Raw genomic sequence first — 23,856 nt, 5'->3', positions numbered from 1 at the left:
TGTCTCAGTGTACTGCTATACACTTGCACTGTATCTCAGATGCTTATCTAAGATGTATCCAAGTGCTTATGTATTGTGATACGTGCTGAACTGTATACAAAAATGAATTTCATTGTACCTCCGTATATGTGGCAAATAAAGTACCATACCATGTCTTTCCTCTCCACCTGTCCATCACCTACACATTCCTCCTGATGGCAAGATTTATTGTGTGATATTATCAGATGTTTGAAGGTGCATGAGTTTGTCAATCAATCTTGCAAATCCTTATAGCTGAAGTTTATCCGGCATCCATTCAAGTGGTGATTTCAGACAATAATGAGGAACAGGTATCCTGGGTGTCTTGCCTCTCTTTTAAAAAAAAGATTTAAAAAACAAAGGAACCTATGACAACCTTAGCATTTTTCTTTATTTCTTCATGGGTTGTGAGTGTCACTGGTTAGGCCAGCATTTGTTCCTATTCCTAATTGTCCCTGAATTGTATGATTCAACAGATTATTTCCCAAGGCAGATATGTGATAACATTGATTTGGACTTAGAGTTACAGTATGTATAAGAAAGATTCGGAAGGAAGGCAGAGATTGGTTTCTTGATAACGATTAAAGAGCCAAATGTGTTTTTACAGCAATCTGGTGGTTTCATAGTCATTGTTATTAACAGAAGGGTTTTATTCCAGATGTTACTGCTGACTCCAATGATTGCAAGCAGGCAGCCTGGTAAAAATCCGTCTTACAGCAAAACTAGTTTCTCCCAATAAAAGAAATGCACTGAGCCAGAAAAACATCTCGTTATAATGGCCTCCATGTTTGATTTTACCTGATGGAAGAGGTTTTGATTCTTGCACAACTACATATGGTATTGAACATGGGAACTGAAGAATCATGGTGTTGCAGGGATGAACAATACACTTACAAAACGGTACACGATAGCGTGACAATTTTAGGCCCACCTTACTCACCGTCGTCCCTTTGGTGCTAATTGAAGAAGTTTCATTGAAATTGGTGTTATATTTTTTAAGTTATTCACATTTTAAAATTTAAATCTATTTGCTGGGGAGGGAGGGAGGGAGGGAGGGAGGGAATATAAAGGGGGTTTGAGGGGGGGAGAGAGAGGGGAGAGAGGGGAGAGAGGGGAGGGAGGGGAGGGGAGGGAGGGGAGGGAGGGGAGGGAGGGGAGGGGGGAAGGGAGGGGAGGAGGGGGGGAAGGGGGGAGGGGGGGGAGGAGGGGGGGAGGGGGGGGAGGAGGGGGGAGGGGGGGAGGAGGGGGAGGAGGGGGAGGAGGGGGTGCTGCACCAATGCAGGAGAGGTTTGGGCCCAACGGGTCCACTTGGTCTAGTACACTTATAAATCTCCCATTCTCTGGAGGTCTCCAACTTGAGAATCAAATAAAGCCTAGCTCTGCCTCCCAATGTCACAGGAGTTGTCGGGTGTTGGTTTAATTTTGTTTAAGAGGATCTCTTTCACACCATCCACCCATGCACAAAAACGTGCATGCAAGCACGCAAGCTCGTGTGCGAATGTACACACACGCATGCACATCCTGAACGAAAATATCACTCAATAAAGTCATGCCGCATCTACTGACCCAAACGTTGCACCATTTCAGAAACAGCCTCCTGAAAGGAACATAGACAGCCACAAAACAAACACAAGCTGCAGGTGCAATTTAGCATGATGTAGACAAAATTTCAAACAGCAATATTGCAGTTCAGAGTTAACATAAGGGACCATCAGTAACTTCTATTTTTGTAACAGCATAAAAATGATTCCCTTGTTTATTCTCCAGAAGCATATTGTAAAACAAAATAACAGTGATACATAAATATATTAAGGCCCTATTCCCCCTGTCACATTCTCCAGCATTTTGAAAAGTAACAATTAAATCATTCTTATGAAATAGCATTTGAGAGGTTAATGCACCCACATTTTCATAGGTTGGGAAAATAAGTTACCATAAAATGTGTATGTTCATTAGGAAAATCTTTATTTTTCTACTTGGAATTTGAAGGATAGAGAGGAAATGGGATGGGTTGACCAGATTGACTAAAACTTGCAAAGGCAGATAAAAGATTTAAATTTAAAGAATTCTGTTTAGCAAGAATTAGTGTATTAAATGCTGTCAAAACACTCCATATCCAGTTTCACATCCCTGGATCTGGTGCAGTGTCTTCCAGAGGTGAAGCTGAAATTGAACAGTAATTCCTCATGGCAGGACTCTTGTATCCAATTACATTCTTGGCTGCCCATTAGGTTTTGTTCATATTTTATCCAGACAGTGGATTTTGGTGACTTTGACGTTACCCTTCTCTGCTCTGCCTTTTGGAGTTTTTTTTCTCAATTTTTTCCCAACAATCAATACTTTACATGGAAAGGTTTAAGGGTGAGGCAGCCATTGGGGGGGGGGGGGGGGTGTAATGAAGACATTATATTCAAAAACCTTCAAGCATCCAACTGATTCATCAAACTTGGATAGGTCTTTCTGCAAAATGTGGAGTGTTTAAGAACAAAGAACATTGAACAATATAGCACAGGAACAGTCCCCTCGGCCCGTGATGTGGGTGCAAAGCTTAATGACAAATTAAACTAATCTTTTCTGCCTGCATGTGATCCATATCCCTCCATTCTCTGTATATTCATGTGCCTGTTTAAAAGACTCTTGAGTCACTATTATATTTGCTTCCACCATTGCTGGCAATGCACCTGCCATTCACTGTGTAAAACTTGCCTGCATACATGCTTTGAACTGCCCCTCCCCCGACTATAAAGCTATACTCTTGCACATTTGACATTTCATCTCTGGGGAACACGTTCTGGCTGTCTATTTTATTTACACCTCTAATAATTTTATAAATTTCTATAAGGTCTCTGGCTACTTGACACCTCTTTCTTTCCGAACTCAATGAGGTCTTCTACACCTTGTCGTTGACTGAAGACAGCAGAAGTACCTTGCAATCTCTTAGAGTTGTAATGCAGGATCTTCAGTTTCTGTGATATGAAACATGATACACATGTTCATTGGGTCTAACCTGATATACGCCAAATTCTGCAGTTTTACTTCCTTCAGATGCCAACTGCATGACATTCTGTTGTTTCAAGACAATTTCCACAGAAACATCAAAAGTAGGACGAGATACTGGAGTCCTACTTCATGTCAGGTTCCTCATTAAATAGCCATGGCTGATCATCCAAAGTTTCCTAAAGATTCACATTTTCTTTTAGGTTTTCAGGGAAGTTCTTTTGGTGCAATTGAGACATGATATTAACAGGTAGCCCAATTTTAGCTTGAGGTTGATTTTTATGGGGTTTGTTTCACATTTTTTAATACTTTGATTGTGATGTGAAATTTACATTTCTAGAAAACTGTCATATCCACTTACTTCATGTAGATGTTTGTTTCCATTACCAAGTTTGTCCTCAAATCTTTGGTCACCTTCCTGTGAAATAAACTTTCTGATTCATTTCCATTAGGATTTTTGAACTTCCATTGGCATTTCTTCAATGTTTTCATAATTTTCACATCTTCGTCCAGTGGCCGAACTTGCCACACAACCTGCAGTTATACAGTTTTTTTTTCTATCTTTGAAATCATATGGTGTCCTGCACAGCTCTTTCAATCTGGTTTAAACCTCCTGATTCTGTTGCCGGACCACATCAACTTGCATCCTTCCCCAAGAGTGAGTGATCTGAGCATTCGCTGTTTGGGTGTGTAGTCAGTGCCTTCATTTCATACCTATGGTTTCTTATGTCCTGAGTAGTCCCTTAATGCTTTCCTATAACTTTAACTGTACTCTGGTTGTATCTTTGTGCATTCTTTGTATTTATAGCCCATGCCCTAACTGTATATGCAGCTTGTGCACTTCTTGTATCTATAGATTGCCGTAACTATATGTGAAGACTGTGCCTTTACTGCATCTGTAGCCTGGTTGTATCTATAGAGGGCTCTGACTACATTTAGAGGTTGTGTTCAACTGTCTCATTAGTCTGTGCTCTGGCTGCATCTGTGGACTGCTCTGATTGCGTCTATGGAGTGCGCTTTGATAGCATATTTTACCCTTGATTCTGCTTGTATCTGCAGACTGTTTGCCTGGTTGTATCAGTAGCCTGAGCTCTGATTGTATCTATAACCTCTGCTGTGGCTGAATCCATAAACTGTGATCTGCCTGTGTCTGTAACCTGTGCTTGCTCCTCCATTTCTATCTGCATGTCTGGGTATACTCAGGCCAAATGCACTTGTCTTTCATCCATTTCCCTCAATTTGGATTTACCAGCTGTGATTCTGGGCCGTGTATAGAAATTATTAGCAGGCACATCTGATTCCTGCCTCACACTTCGGATCTTATATCTGTGGACCCGATGTTTCCACTTCAGCTTGACAATCATGTGGATTTTTCTGAAGATCTTACCAGAGCTTTCACTCTCTGACTCACTTATTTCCCAGCAGTTTAAAAAATCCCTTTCTTTCTCTCACTTCATCACAAGGGTGTTGTTGACCTTTTCTTTATCTATCATGTCTGTCAGGAAACTGTTGAATGTCAGTTTATATTTTAGTTGAAGTTTTATAAATGCCTCCACAATGTCAACATAACCTGGGACTGAGCAACATCACAACCATGCTTCACACCTGGTGCACACAATTACCACAGATTAGTTTTTATTTTATTTTCAGAGCCAAATTCTCTATTGCCGTCAGTCACGTTGTGTGCAATTTTCCTCAGACTACTGCCAAATCTCTGTTTCTAAACTGCACTTAGAACTGTTGCTTACATTGTGTTTATTTTCAGATTAACGTCTTGTATTGCCAAGAGCTTATTTCTACACAGAATATAATGAGCGACCACGGTACAGTACAAACTATATCTTACACCTAATATAGATCACTATTCAGTCCTGCATAAATATAACGCTGTGCTTTCAGTAATTATCCACAATTGACTTGACAAAATGTTCGAAATCTACTGCCAACATAAAACGATAGTTAAAAAGAGATATAGTATGAAAACATACCGCTCAGCCCACCGAGTCTGTGCCAACCATCAACCATCCATTTACACAAATCCAACATGAATCCTAATTTTGAATCTTCCCACATTGTCGTTACCTCCCCCCAGATTCCACCACCTGCACACTCGAGGCAATCTACAGTGGCCAATAAATCTACTAACCCGGGCATCTTTGGGTCATGGGATGAAATTGGAGCTTACAGGGTAAACCAATGTGGTCACGAAGAGAAATGTGCAAACTCCACACTGACAGCACGAGGTCAGGATTAAAACAAATCTCTGGTATTGCCAGCTGATGGCTCTAGTAGTTATGCTGCCCATGAAGTTATGGAGTCCACATTCAACAGATAATAGACAAGAGGTGCAGGAATAGGCCATCGGCCCTTCAAGCCAGCACCATCCAAACATCGTGAATCGGAGTAAACCGAATATTTATCAAAAGTATTTTAGTATTAACTGTAAGACTCCAATGCTTGCAGGATTTAATGTTTGACTCTGAAAATTTCCATTTTGCCATAACAATGTCAGAAATTATCCCATGTACAGTACAAGAAGCCTTGACCAAAAGCCTCTGCTGCCCTCTTCTGTCTCAAATGGCCACAACATCTACACAGTTAAACATAGATTATATTGGGAGTTTGAAAGGGAACTGAATGGATAGTTGAGAAGAGTACCTTAAGTGGAACATGCACATGGACTGAAAAGAGCGCTCTACAAGAAGCCAACACATTCTCCCGGTGACCTGTTCAATGCTACTTTCATCTTCAACCGCAAGAGGTGCAACACCTGTTCAGAATGTTTTTTTTAGAACATAAAGGTACAGCATGGAAACAGGCCCCAAGCCCACCTAGTCCATGCCAATTATCGATCACACTTTTGCACATCTACCATATCCCACTTTCATATCCAGACCATACAATCGATTTTAGAGGCCAATTAATCTACAAACATGCATGTTTTTGAGAAGAGAGAGAAAAACAGAGCACCTGTAGGAGACACACGCAGTTAAGGAACAACGTGCAAACTCTACACTGACAGCACCCAACTTTAACTGTACTCTGGTTGTATCTCTGGTGCTGTGAGGCAGCAGCTCCATTAGCTGCGCCCACTGTGCCACTCTGTTCTTTCAACCCAAACAATCTTTCCAGCTGATGCAGAAATCCACTTCTAATCTGGTGCATTGCAGTCAGATGTCACAAAGTCGTGTCCACTATATGAGAGTATCAAAATGCCGAATGGCCATTCACCTAACTGAGCATCTGCATTCAGTCTGAAGGACCCTGAGCTTCGGTTACCAGTCACTTTAATTCTCCATCCCACTCCCACTCCGACCTTTCAGAATGTGGTATCCTGGACTGTTACAGTTGGGCTCAACATGTTTGACGAACACATCTCTATCTGCACTTGCTGTATTCTTCAGTGACCAATAGCAACTTTAGTTAACTTGCACTTACAATAGACAATAGGTGCAGGAGTAGGCCATTCGGCCCTTCGAGCCAGCACCACCATTCAATGTGATCATGGTTGATCGTTCTCAATCAGCACCCTGTTCCTGCCTTCTCCACACACACCCTGAATCCACTATCCTTAAGAGCTCTATCTAGCTCTCTCTTGAAAGCATTCAGAGAACTGGCCTCCACTGCCTTCTGAGGCAGAGAATTCCACAGATTTACAACTCTCTGACTGAAAAAGTTTTTCCTCATCTCTGTTCTAAATGGCCTACCCCTTACTCTTAAACTGTGGCCCCTGGTTCTGGACTCCCCCAACATTGGAAACATGTTTCCTGCCTCTAATGTGTCCAACCCCTTAATAATCTTATATGTTTCAATAAGATCCCCTCTCATCCTTCTCAATTCCAGTGTATACAAGCCTAGTCGCTCCAGTCTTTCAACATACGACAGTCCCGCCATTCCGGGAATTAACATAGTAAACCTACACTGCACACTCTCAATTGTAAGAATATCCTTCCTCAAATTTGGAGACCAAAACTGCACACAGTACTCCAGGTGCGGTCTCACTAGGGCCCTGTACAACTGTAGAAGGACCTCGTTGCTCCTATACTCACCTCCTCTTGTTATGAAGGCCAACATTCCATTGGCTTTCTTCACTGCTTGCTGTACCTGCATGCTTCCTTTCAGTGACTGATGCACTAGGACACCCAGATCTCATTATAAGTCTCCTTTTCCTAACTTGACACCATTCAGATAATACTCTGCCTTCCTATTCTTACCACCAAAGTGGTAACCTCACACTTATCCACATTAAACTGCATCTGCCATGCATCCGCCCACACAAACACACTGTCCAAGTCACCCTGCAACCTCATAGCATCTTCCTAACAGTTTGCACTGTCACCCAGCTTTGTGTCATCTGCAAATTTGCTAATGTTACTTTAAATCCCTTCATCCAAGTCATTAATGTATATTGTAAATAGCTGCTGTCCCAACACCGAGCCTTGCGGAACCCCTGCCCGCCATTCTGAAAGGGACCCATTTATCCCCACTCTTTGCTTTCTGACTGCCAATCAATTTTCTATCCATGTCAGTACCCTACCCCCAATACCATGTGCTCTAATTTTGCCCACTAATCTCCTATGTGGGACCTTGTCGAAGGCTTTCTGAAAGTCAAGCTACTCTACATCCACCGGCTAGCCCCTGTCCATTTTCCTAGTTACATCCTCAAAAAATCCCAGAAGATTAGTCAAGCATGATTTCCCCTTCGTAAATCCATGCTGACTCGGAATGATCCTGTTACTGCTATCCAAATGCTCTGCAATTTCGTCTTTTATAATTTACTCCAGCATCTTCCCCACCACTAATGCCAGACTAACTGGTCTATAATTTCCTGTTTTCTCTCTCCCTCCTTTCTTAAAAAGTGGGATAACATTAGCCACCCTCCAATCCACAGGAACTGATTCTGAATCTATAGAACATTGGAAAATGATCACCAATGCGTCCATGATTTCTAGAGCCACCTCCTTACGTACTCTGGGATGCAGACCATCAGGCCCTGGGGATTTATCAGCCTTCAGTCCCATCAGTCAACCCAACACCATTTCCTGCCTAATGTGAATCTCCTTCAGTTCCTCCGTCACCCTAGGATCTCTGCCCATGAGAACATCTGGGAGATTTTTTGTATCTTCCTTAGGGAAGACAGATCCAAAGTACTGGTTCAACTCGTCTGCCATTTCCTTGTTCCACATAATAAATTCCCCTGCTTCTGTCTTCAAGGGACCCACATTTGCCTTAACTATTTTTTTCCTCTTCACATAGCTAAAGAAGCTTTTACTATCCTCCTTTATATTATTGGCCAGCTTACCTTCGTACCTCATCTTTTCTCCCTACATTGCCTTTTTAGTTATCTTCTGTTGCTCTTTAAAAGAGTCCCAATCCTCTGGCTTCCCGCTCTTCTTTGCTATGTTAGACTTATTCTCTTTTATTTTTATGCTATCCTTGACTTCCCTTGTCAGCCATGGGTGCCTCTTACTCCCCTTAGAATGTTTCCTGCTCTTTGGGATGAATTGATCCTGAAACTTATGCATTATTCCCAGGAATACCTGCCATTGCTGTTCCACCATCTTCCCTGCTAGGGTCTCCATCCAGTCAAATCTGGCCGGCTCCTGCCTCAGTAATCCCTTTTGCTATACTGTAATACTTCCAATTTTCCCTTCTCCCTCTCAATTTGTAGATTAAAACTTATCTAAGGCGGCACGGTAGCGCAGCGGTAGAGTTGCTGCTTTACAGCGAATGCAGCGCCGGAGACTCAGGTTCGATCCTGACTACGGGTGCTGTACTGTAAGGAGTTTGTACGTTCTCCCCGTGACCTGCGTGGGTTTTCTCCGAGATCTTCGGTTTCCTCCCACACTCCAAAGACGTACAGGTATGTAGGTTAATTGACTGGGTAAATGTAAAAATTGTCCCTAGTGTCTATAGGATAGTGTTAGTGTGCAGGAATCACTGGGCGGTGCGGACTTGGTGGGCCGAAAAGGCCTGTTTCCGCGCTGTATCTGAAATATGAAATAATAATAATAAATAATATGAAAATATTATGATCACTGCCTCCTTAGGGCTCTTTTCCCTTGAGTTCCCTTATCAAATCAGGTTCATTACACAACACTAAATCCAGAATTGCCTTCTCCCTGGTAGGCTCCAGTACAAGCTGTTCTAAGAATCCATCTTGGAGGCACTCCACAAACTCCCTTTCCTGGGGTCCAGTACCAACCTGATTTTCCCAGTCTGCCTGCATGTTGAAATCTCCCATAACCACTGTAGCATTACATTTTCGACATGCCAATTTTAGCTCTTGATTCAACTTGCACCCTATGTCGAGGCTACTGTTTGGGGGCCTGTAGATAACTCCCATTAGGGTATTTTTAACCTTACAATTTGTCATTTCTATCCATACTGATTCTACATCTCCTGATTCTATGTCACCCCTTGCAAGGGAGTGAATATCATTCCTTACCAACAGAGCAACCCCACTCCCTCTGCCCACCTGTCTGCCTTTTCAATAGGTCGTATACCCCTGAATATTCAGTTCACAGCCCTGGTCCTCTTGTAGCCATGTTTTTGTAATTCCCACAACGTCATTCTTGCCGATGTCTAACTGAGCCTCAAGCTCATCCACTTTATTTTTTATACTTTGCGCATTTAAATACAACACTTTACCTTCGGTATTCACCTCCCCTCTCACACCGGTCACCATTGGCCCTGACACTCTCTTATCCCATCTAGAACTTTCCTTCCCATTTATTCTAGTCCTTTGCAATTTCTCCTGTATTCGCTTCCCCTTTAACTCCATCTTCATATACCCAATTTGTCAACCCCTCCCCCCCACTACTTAGTTCAAACCCACACGTGTAACACTAGCAAACCTGCAGGTCACCCCTACCCCTGTCTAGATCCCAGTGGTCTAGAAATCTAAATCCCTGCTCCCTGCACCAATCCCACAGCCATAGATTCATATCCCCGATCTCTCTGTTCCCGCCCTCACTAGCACGAGGTACAGGAAGCAATCCAGAGATAACCACCCTCGACGTCCTACTTCTGTCTTCTTCCCAACTCTCTAAACTCACGTTGCAGTACCTCCTTCCTCTCCCTCCCAACGTCGTTCGTGCCCACGTGCACAACTACTTCCGGTTGATCGCCTTCCCTCGCTAGGATGTTCTGAAGCCGGTCCATGATGTCCTGAATCCTGGCACCAGGGAGGCAACAGACCATCCTCAAGTCCCGCCTGCGGCCACAGAATCTACTGTCCGTACCTCGGACAATGGAGTCACCCACTACTATGGCTCTTCCCGACTTTGGTCTCCCCGGTCGGGTCTCCTTGCCTGGATTAGAACCACCGATCGGTCCGCCGCTCGGACTGGAAGCGTCTTCTGCCCCGACAGCTCCCAAGAGGGTGTACCTGTTTGCAGTAGGCACAGCCACCGGGATCTCCTGTAGTCCACGTTTACTCCCCTTTGAAACGGTCTCCCACCTTCGCTCGACCTGGACCCTTGGCGTGACAGCCTGACAGTAGGTCCTGTCCAGGAAACTCTCGTATTCCCGGATGGCCCTGAGATCATCCAGCTACTTCTCCAACTCCACAACACGTCCATTCAGGAGCTGCACCTGGACACAATTCTTGCAGGTGTAGCTCCCAGAAGCTCCAGCGGTGTCCCTACCTTCCCACATCCTGCAGGAAACACACTGCACCAGTTTGTCTGCCATTACTTTAGTGTCAAAAAACAAATCAGGCTCAAAAACAAGTGTATCGTCCTCACCTCAGCCTCCTCGCCAAAGACTCACAGCCAAAGACTTGCACTTTTCTCACAGGGCACTTAAGACTCGCAGCCAAAGACTTGCACTTTTCTCACACGGCACTTCCCTCGAAAGGGCCGCACCCCTTGTGCAAGCCTTGTTTATATCTGTCACTAAATTGACTAATTGGCCAATTTACCAAGCTTCTAATTTAATTGCTCAGCCAATCCCTGCTCTCACTCCTATCCTGCCTTCTTCTGACGAGCTTGGAGGTATGCGCTTCACTGACTGACTGCTAGCATCCCTTTGGCGCTCTTTTTTAAACGGACTTTTACCTGTAATTCACACTTACATTCTTTCAGCCAACGGTCGTTCTTGCTCTTGCTACTGCTCTCCCAACCTTTACTGACTGACTGCTAGTGTCCCTTTGGCGCTCTTTTTTAAACGGACTTTTACCCGTAATTCACACTTACTTTCTTTCAACCAACGGTCGTCCTTGCTCCTGCTGCTGCTCTCCCGACCTTTATTGACTGACCTTCTACCATTACCAAAACGGTCCATTTCTGCCTGTCACCTGTGATTTTGTCTCAGTATTTCCTCCCTCTGCTAGTACTGCCTGGCCTGCAAGGAATGTATTCACACCCAATTCACCATTGATCAATGTTCAACCTCCTGTTTCCTGTTATTACGAAACAATTCCTCCAAGTACCTAAAAAATGGGTGCAAAACCTGCGCCCATATCACCATTGACCATTTTCAACCTCGTGTTTCCGGTCATTAGGAAACAATTCTTCCATTTCACGAACAAATGGATGCAACATAGGACACCTCTCTTTCCCATTGCATGTGGAATTTACACTTGATAAATCTATTTATCACTTCTAGTAACATCCTTAGATTCCCTTCACTATGTTAGCATCTTTTCCCATCTTGCTTTCCCAGTTCATAGGCTCTTGGGTTAAACATATTACAAACTATTCCTCTTTCTTTGAATTTTCTGAATTTCCCACACCAGCCAGCATCTGTTGTCTACTCCTAATTGCTCTTGAAAAGGTGGTAAGTGAACCAAGTTATTAACCACTGCAGATTAGTTCATTCTCCTGGGAATATATCCTTGGAATTAATCACTAGAAATGTTAAATTATAGAGAATATGCAACTGAATTAGGCAAGCAAATGACATTTGCCACATAAGAAGTTATTTATTCACAAAATGCTGGAGTAACTCAGCAGGTCAGGCAGCATTTCAGGAGAGAAGGAATGGGTGACGTTTCGGGTCGAGACCCTTCTTCAGACTGATGTCAGGGGGGCGGGACAAAAGAAGGATATAGGTGGAGACAGGAAGATAGAGGGAGATCTGGGAAGGAGGAGGGGAAGAGAGGGACAGAGGAACTATCTAAAGTTTGAGAAGTCGATGTTCATACCATTGGGCTGCAAGCTGCCCAGGCGAAATATGAGGTGCTGTTCCTCCAATTTCCGGTGGGCCGCACTATGGCACTGGAGGAGGCCCATGACAGAAAGGTCAGACTGGGAATGGGAGGGGGAGTTGAAGTGCTCGGCCACCGGGAGATCAGTTTGGCCAACGCAGGTGTTGAGTGAAGCGATCGCCGAGCCTGCGTTTGGTTTCGCCAATGTAAATAAGTTGACATCTGGAGCAGCGGATGCAATAGATGAGGTTGGAGGAGGTGCAGGTGAACCTCTGTCTCACCTGGAAAGACTGTTTGGGTCCTTGGATGGAGTTGAGTGTTTCACTCCAATGATGCAAACCTGTAACCGTGCATGATAAATGATAATGGTAATAACATTTCTAATCTTAGCCAAGTCAACATGTAAAGAATAACCCAACCACAGAGAAGAGAAAACATTTATTGCATAAAATCATCAATACATTCCTACATCCATTGGCAATATTGTATTTTATTTTATGAGCAATATTTAATAAAATGCAAATAATTGGCACTACATTTCTGTACAGCATTATTACAAGGTGAATATGTTTAAGTAATCCTGTAAAACCTCTATAAAAATCAAGCTGTTTAGTGTCCATTAAAAAGTGCACCTTGTTCTCAATATTAATAAAACATTTCAAAATGCTCACTTGCTGTTGTAAAAAAATCAGACAACCTGTCGCATACATGGTCATTGCTGGGTTTAAGTGCAATGTGCTTCTTCATAACTGGTAGGATATACACAAATAATTTATGAATAATAAATTAACATTCATAAAACCAACAAGGTAGTCAGAAATTAGGTGGCATTCTGTGAATTTTCTCAGCCCCCAGTGTCCATTACATAAAGAAGTGTTTTCTGGCTTTGCGATGTGAATTATGGCAGGAGAAGGGGTTCATATTTGACTATCACAGACGTGTTGACCTTATGGGTACTTGTGAGCTATCGAAATGAAGTATTGCTACAGTGCAAACAATAAACTGGTTCTAAAACAAATATTCAGTTGACATTTTTGAGTTAACAGTGACTTCATCCCAAATGATTTATGGAAGTTATACCTGTTTAACAAAACTGTAATCTACCTATTATTAAAAACAAATTTGCTTTCAAAACCAAAATGGTACAAAAACATTGTTAAATGTGCATACTGGATTTCCAAAAATAAATGTAAAGAAACATTTATGTTGTGCCACAATCATATTTAGTTGTAGCATCATTACAAGGCTATGTTAATCACCGGGATAATTACCAATATTGTCAAAACTGTAGAATCACCATTGGACATAGAAATCGAAGTTAATATTTTACATCTGATTTCTCATCAATAAATTAGGTGATATCTTCTATCCAACCAACTGTACTCCAGCCAGTTATAGAGATGGAGCAAGGAAAATTATCAAAGATAATGAAAAATAGATAAATCAACATTATTTGGTCAGGCACCATCTGAGAACAGCTAAATCAAGCCAATATTTCAAGTCAATAAACCTTCAATATTTCTTTGGTAGACACAAAATGCTGGAGTAACTCAGCGGGTTAAGCAGCATCTTGGGAGAGAAGGAATGGGTGACGTTTCAGGTCGAGACCCTTCTTCATATTGTCAATTACCCCTTCTCCATTTCCGATGATTAACCTGAAATACTGAATCTGTATCTCTCTCCACTGATGCTGCCTGACCAGCAATGTATTTCCAGCGTTTAATGTTTTCTTTTCAGATTTCCAGGATCTGCAGATTCTTCATTGATTTTATTTGATGACAGTCAAAAACAATTTCTGCTCATGGGGTTGCATTAAAAATGAAAACATAAACGTTTTGGAGCCTAAACCAACGGTTTCTACAGATTATCCATCATTTAAGAAATGAGGAAAAAATGTATTTCCACTTTATGGAGATGGAACTTCTAAACCTCATTTAAACCATTAGTGCCTGCAGTTTTGGTATTACAGTTTTGTTTAGCAAGAGATAACATGCAGCACAATTAAAACAAAGTCATGGCAACTCAACGGGTTAACAGTTTTGCTCAAATGTATTTCAACACAGATAATGTTCAAATTCCTTAAAAAGAAACCCTTGTGGGAAAATGCTCATCACAATGTTGATTGTGAAAAATAATATGAGCATTGAAAAAAGTGAATTTAATTGAAAGATATTTTGTACGGAATCTTTATCTACAAGTTTGAAATAATTTGAATGCAAAGGGGCCAGAGTTTGAAAGCACAATATTACAACAATTGGTTCATGTCGTATTTCTTCACCTTATTAGCAAAACATGTGTAATTCTGGGCCTTGCCTTGTCTTTTGCATTTTCTCTGAAATTAACCGTTGCTACAAACATCTTGTGACGTGTCTAAAACCCAGCCAGCTGGGCATCGATATGTGACATCTGCTGCTTCACTGCCTCAACAGTTTCTGTAGCAGTGAGTGTCAATAACACCCATCCTTCCAGCTTCCATCCTTGAGAGAACTGAGTGCACTAAGGGGCTTTGGAGGCTGAAGAAAACTGTAAATAAAAGAAAATAATAATACATAACAATCTACTGGCATTTTGACTGAAATAATACATTAAATTCCAGTGAACATTTGTTACCTGGCAGAAAATTTTGGTTTTGCTCCACGAGATATTTCCAGTTGTGGTTAATAATATTAATTACATTAAATAGTAGTGGCTGCATGTTTTACTGCACTTCTAATACTTGGTTTCATTGAAGTCATGTGCCAAAGACCTGAGTTCGATCTCGACTACGGGTGCTGCCTGTACAGGTTTCTATGTTCTCCTCGTGACCGCGTGGGTTTACTCCTAGATTTTCGGTTCCCTCCCACACTCCAAAGACATACAGGTTTGTAGGCTCATTGGCTTCGATAAGTGTAAATTGTCCCTAGTGTGTGTCAGATCTTGTGAATGTGCAGGGATTGCTAGTCGGCGGGGACTCATTGGGCTGAAGGTCCTGTTTCCGCACTGCATCTCTAAACAAAATTAGAAAGTAAACTCGAGTAAAATAGGTCACAGCGCAAGATGTATTAGATCAGGATGCTCACACGCAATCAGCCTTGACTTCAAAGTTATGAATTATTCTTCATTTTTCATTTCTATACGGTTGCATTTAAAATGCATTCTGCTTATGTAAACGTGTTTCACAGTTATTATCCCCTCCCGGATAGGTTAATTCCCGGAATGGCGGGACTGTCGTATGTTGAAAGGCTGGAGCGATTGGGCTTGTATACACTGGAATTTAGAAGGATGAGGGGGGATCTTATTGAAACATATAAGATAATTAGGGGATTGGACACATTAGAGGCAGATAACATGTTCCCAATGTTAGGGGAGTCCAGAACAAGGGGCCACAGTTTGAGAATAAGGGGTAGGCCATTTAGAACGGAGATGAGGAAGAACTTTTTCAGTCAGAGGGTGGTGAAGGTGTGGAATTCTCTGCCTCAGAAGGCAGTGGAGGCCAGTTCGTTGGATGCTTTCAAGAGAGAGCTGGATAGAGCTCTTGAGGATAGCGGAGTGAGGGGGTATGGGGAGAAGGCAGGAACGGGGTACTGATTGAGTGATCAGCCATGATCGCATTGAATGGCGGTGCTGGCTCGAAGGGCTGAATGGCCTACTCCTGCACCTATTGTCTATTGTCTATTGTCTATTGTCTATTGTCATGCTCAAACACCATTGTCAAGAGTGTATAATTATGAAGCAAGTTTGGACAGACAGGTTATACTTGAACTGCAGACAAAAGAATTGATTAAATAGAAAACATTGACAGGAAATATGAGCAGGCATAAAAATATTTAACCTTTTCAATCGTCTACCTTCTTTTGAAATGCTTTAAAGTTTTTTAAAATGCTGAGTACTTTATGTACTTTTACAGGCAATCAAAAAAATGACAGGCTGCTGGAGGAGGTATTACAGGGCAACTGGGGACAACAAACTGGGTTCCATTCCTATTGGCCACTCCAGGGAGACAAATAAGTAAAAATATGAGGAATGTTTTAAGTAATAATTGTTTGATTGAAAATTTAGTATATAGAATGTAGCCATTTAGCTGTAAAGTTATTATTGAAAAAAAAGACACAAAGTGCTGGAATAATCCAGTGAGTCAGGCAGTATCTCTGGAGAACATGGATAGTGACATTTTGGGTTGGGACCCTTCTCCAGACTATCCATATCCTACAGACCTACTGCCTGACCTGCTGAATTACTCCAGTACACTTTGTGTCTTTTTTTTTTGTAAACCACCATCTGCAGGTCCTTGTTTCTACAAACTATTTTTGAAGTTGTTTCTCCAGATTGGGAAATACAATTTACATTACTGCTCTGGTAAAATAAATTCCCAGTGAACCGTATAGGACAGTGTCCAGGAAACATGCCTTCAGGAATGAAGTTGAGTTTCATCAACTCCTAAAACTCACTTCAAGAGATGCCTTAACACTTTTTACAGGTGAAGCTGTGACTTATTTGGGCTTCTTTCAATGCTTCTTTTAAAATATGCACTCTAAATTGTGAACAAATGTGGGTTGGTTGACTATGTTGCAGAACATACCATTACAGCAACAACGGTGAGCAAGGCACTTGCCACTTTTACACTGTCCTCAATATCCTGCACTGTTCCAATGCACCTTAATATAAGCTTCAGAACAGCACCTCATCTCACATGACAACCTTCTGGATTCAATGACAAGTCCAACAATTTCATTTTGTCAGCATTGAAATTCAGATTTCCAGTCAAAAGCCTTTAGTGAGTTTAGTCAATCATTCTGCATTTCTGTACACTTTTGCTAAGCTTAGCTACCGTGGCGGCACAGTGGCACAGCGGTAGAGTTGCTGCCTTAAAGCGCCAGAGACCCAGGTTCGATCCTGACTACGAGTGCTGCCTGTGTGCAGTTTGTCCCCGTGACCTGCAAGGGTTTTTTTCCAGGAGCTCCGGTTTCCTCCCACACTCCAAAGACATACAGGCTTGTAGGTTAATTGGCTTTGTAAAATTATAAATTGTTCCCCGTGTGTGTCGGATAGTGTTAGTGTGTGGGGATCACTGGTCGGCGCGGGCTCGATAGGTCGAAGGGCCTGTTTCTGTGCTATCTCTCGAAACTAAGCTAAACTAAAAAACTAAACTAAAAGAGTGAGGAATGAATAACACCATTTCTTACGCCTATTCATAAATATTTTTTCTTGTTAAGCAAAAGCCCCACTCACCTGCGGACTGGTTGTGCTAATTTGCTCCTGGGTATTCCGCTACCCCCGATGGTGGAAGTTGGTCTGGGAAGGCCACTCCGACATGGGATCCCTGTGGTTCCAGGTCTGTTTGGTAAGGGGATGCCAGAGCTTGAGATGGAATGCAAATTGACAGATGTGTGGATCCCATTAGTGTTGCTGACAGTTGGACTCACGTATGCAGTTGCTTTCGGTGGTTGCCTTACCGACAGCGGGAAATGGCTGACACTGTTGACTCTGTGTTGAAGTTTATTGACAGAAGGGCCTACAAAAGAAATGAGGATTAAGATTATTTGACCAACAGTGCCATTCATTTTTCCTTGGTACCCACTGAATTTTTAAAATGTATATTTAAGGACTGCTTAGCCCTTACATTCAGCAGCAGCAGCCTCTAAACTGAAATATTGCCCTTCAGCAAATGTTCAACAGCTATGTGCCTGAGACATTTTGTGGTAGTATATTTACTGTAATTCCTTCATGCTAGATCCAAAGCCTGTTTGAAGCTGCTGCTGTCTGAAACAATGAAAATAATAAGAAACAGATGATAAAAATATGAAAAGAAAAATGACTAATGCAAGAAAAACTAACAAGCTTGCCTCTGTAGAAAGGAACTAAGGAACAGCAGATGCTGGTTTACACAGATAGACACAAAATGCTGGAGTAACTTAACGGGTCAGGCAAGATCTCTGGAGAAAAGAACAAATGAATGAAAGGTATGAATTGAACAAAGATGGAGCCAACAATGATCCATGACTTTTCCACAGCCAGCAATGGACCATTGTGAGCTCCACATTTCCTTGATCATTGTTGCCGGCTTTGATTTGCTCTTTTCATCCCTTTCATTCACTTGTTCTTTGTATTTGTTCATATCCCTAATTCCCCTCTCCCCTAGCTCTCAGTCCAAAGAAAGATCTCGACCTGAAACGTCGCCTATTCCTTTTCTCTAGAGCTGCTGCCTGTCCCACTGAGTTACTCCAACATTGTGTGTCTAACAATTTTGCCGGATATGTTGACTGTTTCTCTCTGTGTAGATACCATCTGACTTGCTGAGCTTTTCCAACATTTTCTGTTATTGCTGTCTTACAAGGTTTCAATAACCACATTATTGCCACCACAGGCCTGATAACAAACATTAGAAACCCAAAGTTGGCCAAGTAATGCAAGATGCAGCCCCTTCTGATTGATCCAATTTGCTGTATTTCAACAGAAATACTCCATATAGTGTTGACATTTTCATAGGGTAGGTCCACTGGGTGTTAGAAATCAGCCCTAAAATCTGATTGTGTAATACTTATCAATGTGTCCGAAAATATTTTTGTTTCACTTCCCCAGAAGGAAATACAATGGGACTAACTCAGGTTGAACTATGAAATTCAACTGAGCATTATTGAATCAATCTCACGTGCATCACATGCACATCAAATGACGTGCAATGCACCTTGTTTGGAGCACTATTAGGAGCGTGAGTCCATGTTGTCCTGTCACAATATTCCAAATCTGGTCTGACCAGCACCTTATACACCCTTAACATTAAATTTTTGCCTTTATACTCGAGTCCTCTCGAAATGAATGATTTGCCTTCCTTACTACCAACAACTAAATCCCAGATGCACAATTCCTACGTTTGTCTACAAATTTCAGTCCACGCATTAGAAAATGCTGTGGAAGCTAAAATGATCATTTATCCCCCTTGCTGCTATTTATCATGAAGTGATTTATTCAACACAGCAAGTCTCAAATATGCCTGTGAGAAAGCAGGATCAAGATCCTTATGTTGCAAGATCCTTATTATCCTATCACACAACGTTCCTTTCTACAAACGTGGCAATACTTTAATCCCATTGTTCCCTTAAAACATGCTAGCATCTGATCTACTGCCAAGGAATTAAACAAGTAAAGCACAAAGCAGTTTCTTCCAGCAGCTCCCATATTGCTGACACATACTGTTCCACCATGTGAAACAACATTAATCGTCTGCATACCTGTTGGGAGAGCTAAACATATTCTATTTGGCTTTACCAGGTCAATGAATCCTGTGAAAGGAATTACTGTCGGTAAATCTTGTTTTGATTGGATGGGGTTATAAGCACTGTTTCAACAGCAGGTCACACTGAGAAAAATGATTACAGTCCTCCAGTATTAGAGCAGTCCTACTTTAAAATAAAATTCCTGCTCTCAATCTTTCACAAGGAATATAGTCAAAATATTATGCAGGTCAGTCAGCATCAGTAGATAGAGAAAGAGAGTTAATGTTGCAGGTTGAAGATCCTTCATCAGAACTCATGTTCATTGATAAATTGATTTAGATGTGCAATAAAACTCCACTAATCTGCTATCAAGAACACCAATGGTTTGGCATCTGGCTCACACTTGTCATTCACCGGCGCCCCAAAACCCATCCTCCATTCCTGTTCACTGCTGCCTGAATTCCCGCACTTCATTTCCATTCAACAGAGTCCCATTTCCTACCTTCCATTTCTTCTCACGTTGTTGTTGTGCTTATTTTCTGCTCGCTGGGCCCCAAATTCACACAGTCCTTATTCCCTTATTGTGGCCCCAGTTCCTGCTCTCCATTCCCACTCATTGGGGCCCCAGTTCCCACATTTTATTCACACTTTGTGGATCATGGTTCTCGCATTCCCAGTAAATATGCCAGATTTACCTGAAAATTCATTGTAATACTGTACTACATCTAGTGTACTACATCTAGTGTACTGTACCAAGTCTAATTCACTACCAGTGAATAAAAGCAGCATATAGGGTATTAATGAAAGTAAACTGTAAGATCTGCCAGTCTGGCCCAACCAGAGCCACACCATGCCATATTATTGGAATTCCATTTTACATTATTCAACAGGAACTTCTGCAATCACTGAGTCACAACCCAGGATTTTCACACAAAACCTAACTGCCCTTTCTCCTCTCCTCTCTCTGCTCTGCAGGTAACACAATCCCATTCTGTCACCTAAATTTATCTTCTCGCTGCTGCCTTTTCCCAGCACATTCTGGTTCAAGTGCAGAGGTTGTTCCATCTCTCCTTTCACGATTCTGCCAGCTGCCAAATACTATAAGAAAACTCATTTCAGGCATATTTAGATCAATTGTGAATACTGCATTTGTTGCTAAAGCCTCAATTCACCCCACTCTGGGAAATAATATAGCAAGATATGCTTTGGCTTTGCCAAGTTCGACTTCTGTCAGCAAATGTGTCCCGATACCTTGAAGCACACTTTACCATTCCAACCTTTTCATCTTATTAGCTCTACAATTTAAAATAAAGCTGAACGCACATTGTAAAAATATTGAGGCAACTTTCTATAGATTACATACTGCATTTAATGAGATAATTTAATTTCCTACTTCATCTAGCAGGAATTGTTGGTGATATGTAACATCTACGTTGACATTCCTGGGGAGATGAGAAGTATTATTTGAAGAAGTCAAATTATGAGAAGTCTTCATTTTGTGAAGAAGTATTAGAGGTACTTTGATTCATTCATAGGATGTGAATATTGAAGGAATTGCCAGCATTTAAAGTTCATCCGTAATTGACCCTTAACTGGGAAGCCAGGTGGGTTTTAAGATCACACAACAGAGACTTTGTTTTAAAGTTCCTGGTTAATTTGTGTAGGAATCGCAGATGCTGATTTACACCAAAGATAGACGACAGTCTGAAGAAGGGTCTTGGCCCAAAATGGCACCCATTCCTTCTCTCCAGCGATGCTGCCTGTCCCGCTGAGTTACTCTAGCATTTTGAGTCTATCCTGGTTAACTTAATCACTTTCATTTAATTTCCTCAACTGCCACAATGCTAACAAAGTAAACCTTCTGAATTACAAGGTAACTGAATCTTATTAGAGCACTGTTCGAGGCTTTCAGAAACAATGACCTTGTTTAAGAGGCACTTAGACAGACACTTGAATAAACAAGAAATAGAAGGAAAATGGGATTAGTATCGATGACCAAAAGAATCACCATATACATGGTGGTCTGAAGAGCCTGTTTCTGCACAGAACAATCCTGTGACCTTATTCTACACTCCTGACCACTGGCAGCCAAGGTGGTAGTGGTAGAGTTGCTGCCTTACAGCACCGGAGACCTGGGTTCGATCCCGACTATGGGTGCTGTCTGTACGTAGTTTGTACATTCTCCTCATGACCGCATGGGTTTTCTCCAAAATCTTTGGTTTCCTCCCACACTCCAAAGGTTTGTAGGTTAATTGGCTTGGTGTATGTGTAAATTGGCCCTTTTGTGTGTAAGATAGTGTTAATGTGCGGGGATTGCTCATCAGTGCGGACTCAGTGGGCCGAAGGGCCTGTTTCCACGCTGTATCTCTAAACGGAACAAAACTAAACTGACCTAAATATTGAATATGCCGCCAGTGGAATAGTTAGCAAAAGTGACAAGCTACTGAGATATACCATCCAGGATGGGTACAGGAAAATCACACATAGAATTTGTCTTATTTTCAGTAGCGAGTATTCGAACAATGAAAGGCCTGGATTGAGTGGACATGGAGAGGATGTTTCCACTAGTGGGAGAGTCTAGGACCAGGGGGGCAATGGCATACCTTTCAAAAGGAGATGCGGAGGAATTTCTTTAGTAAGAGGGTGGTGAATCTGTGGAATTCATTGCAACAGATGACAATAAAGGCCAAGTCATTGGGTATTTTTAAGCAGAGATTGACAGATTCTTGATTAGTGGGGTTAAGGGTTATAGGGAGGAGGCAGGAGAATGGGGTTGCGAGGGGAAAGATAGATCAGCCATGACTGGATGGGAAATAGACTCAATGAGCTGAATGGCTTAATTCTACTCCCATAACTCATGAACAATTCTCTGCTATCCTATTAGAAACAAAAATTATTCTCTTTGTACCTCTTCATATTTATTGCTGAGTATAATGCTCAATAGATTTCATTTTTAGCTCAAAAATGGCATTTGGTTCAAAAAGATGAATATTCAAATAAAGACACTATGTGCTGGAGTAACTCAGCGGGTCAGACAGCATCTCTGGAGGATTAATCATCCTTGGCCGCCAGTGGTCAGGAGTGTAGAATAAGGTCACATGATTGTTCTGTGCAGAAACAGGCTCTTCAGACCACCATGGATATGCTGATCTTTTTGGTAATCTATACTAATCCCATCTTCCTTCTATTTCTTGTTTATTCAAGTGTCAGTCTAAGTGCCTCTTAAACAAGGTCATTGTTTCTGAAAGCCTCGAACAGTGCTCTAATAAGATTCAGAAGGTTTACCTTGTAATTCAGAAGGTTTACTTTGTTAGCATTATGGCAGCTGAGGAAATTAAATGAAAGTGATTAAGTTAACCAGGATAGACTCAAAATGCTGGAGTAACTCAGCGGGACAGGCAGCATCGCTGGAGAGAAGGAATGGGTGCCATTTTGGGTCAAGACCCTTCTTCAGACTGTCGTCTATCTTTGGTGTAAATCAGCATCTGCGGTTCCTACACAAATTAACCAGGAACTTTAAAACAAAGTCTCTGTTGCGACCTTTCTCACGACCCGCAACATCACCCATCCATGACCTCCAGAGATGCTGCCTGACCCGCTGAGTTACTCCAACATTGGTAAACTAATTCCTTGTTTCTACACAAATATTAAAATGCCAGATTTGGCAAGAGGAGAGGAGATAAAAAGGGAAGTCCAGATTACTCAAATTATGTTTTGTTTATTTAGTTTTCAGAAAGCAGACACCATTGGCAAGTCCGACATTTACTGCCATCCTTAACTGTCCCTGAAAATATAGTGGTGAACCACCTTCTTGAGACTTTACAATATGAAACAATCATGATAAAACTGCTGAGCCAGTTATGAGCCAGTCACATTTTTGTGAGTCTATAGTCACAAATATTGCTTGCATTGTAGACAGTGAAGAAGCTTATTTAAGGTCTAGATTAGCTGGGAAAGTGGGCTAACGAGTGGCAGATGAAATTTAACTCGGACAAGTACAAAGTGTTGCACCCTGGAAAGTTAAACCGCAGCAAGACTTACACAGTAAATGGAGAGTGTTCCGGAACTAGGGAACCTAAGAGTACTAATACATAATTCCCTGAAAGTGGAGACACAGGTATGCAAGGTGGTGGAGAAGGTGTTTGGCACACTTCGCTTCATTGGTTAGGGCATAAAGTACGGGAATTAGGACACCATATTGCACCAAGGTATTGGTGACACCACACTTGGAGTATTGCAAGCAGTTCTGGTCACTTTAGTAGAGGAAGGATGTAATTAGCTGGAAATGGTGTAAAAAGGATTCACAAGGATGTTACTGGAACTGGAGGACTTGAGTTATAAGGAGAGACTGTATTGGCTGAGGCTTTTTCTCTGGGGCATAGTAAGCAGAGGGGGGGACCTTATAGAGGTATAAAACATTACGAGGGGCATATATAAGAGGATGTTTAAATTCTTTTTCCCAAGGTAATGGAATCTAAATTCAAGGAAATAGATTTA

General features: G+C 41.8%; 1 protein-coding gene across 2 annotated transcripts in view; it reads right to left on the bottom strand.

The window, feature by feature from the left end:
* Positions 1-12,635: 12,635 nt before the first annotated feature.
* Positions 12,636-23,856, bottom strand: part of slain1a (SLAIN motif family, member 1a) — a 97,755-nt gene continuing 86,534 nt past the window's right edge. For both annotated transcript variants that reach the window (XM_078402314.1, XM_078402315.1), the window contains 2 exons: positions 17,375-17,657; positions 12,636-14,689 (listed from right to left, as the gene is read on the bottom strand). In XM_078402314.1, coding sequence (XP_078258440.1) covers positions 14,614-14,689; positions 17,375-17,657 — 359 coding nt within the window. In that variant the 3' untranslated portion in view covers positions 12,636-14,613. The remainder of the gene's footprint in view (positions 14,690-17,374; positions 17,658-23,856) is intronic.

Source organism: Rhinoraja longicauda, chromosome 7 (assembly GCF_053455715.1).
Source record: "Rhinoraja longicauda isolate Sanriku21f chromosome 7, sRhiLon1.1, whole genome shotgun sequence".
NCBI lineage: Eukaryota > Metazoa > Chordata > Chondrichthyes > Rajiformes > Arhynchobatidae > Rhinoraja > Rhinoraja longicauda.
Note: the sequence above shows the minus strand (reverse complement) of the source record. Positions and strands in the feature narration are given on the sequence as shown.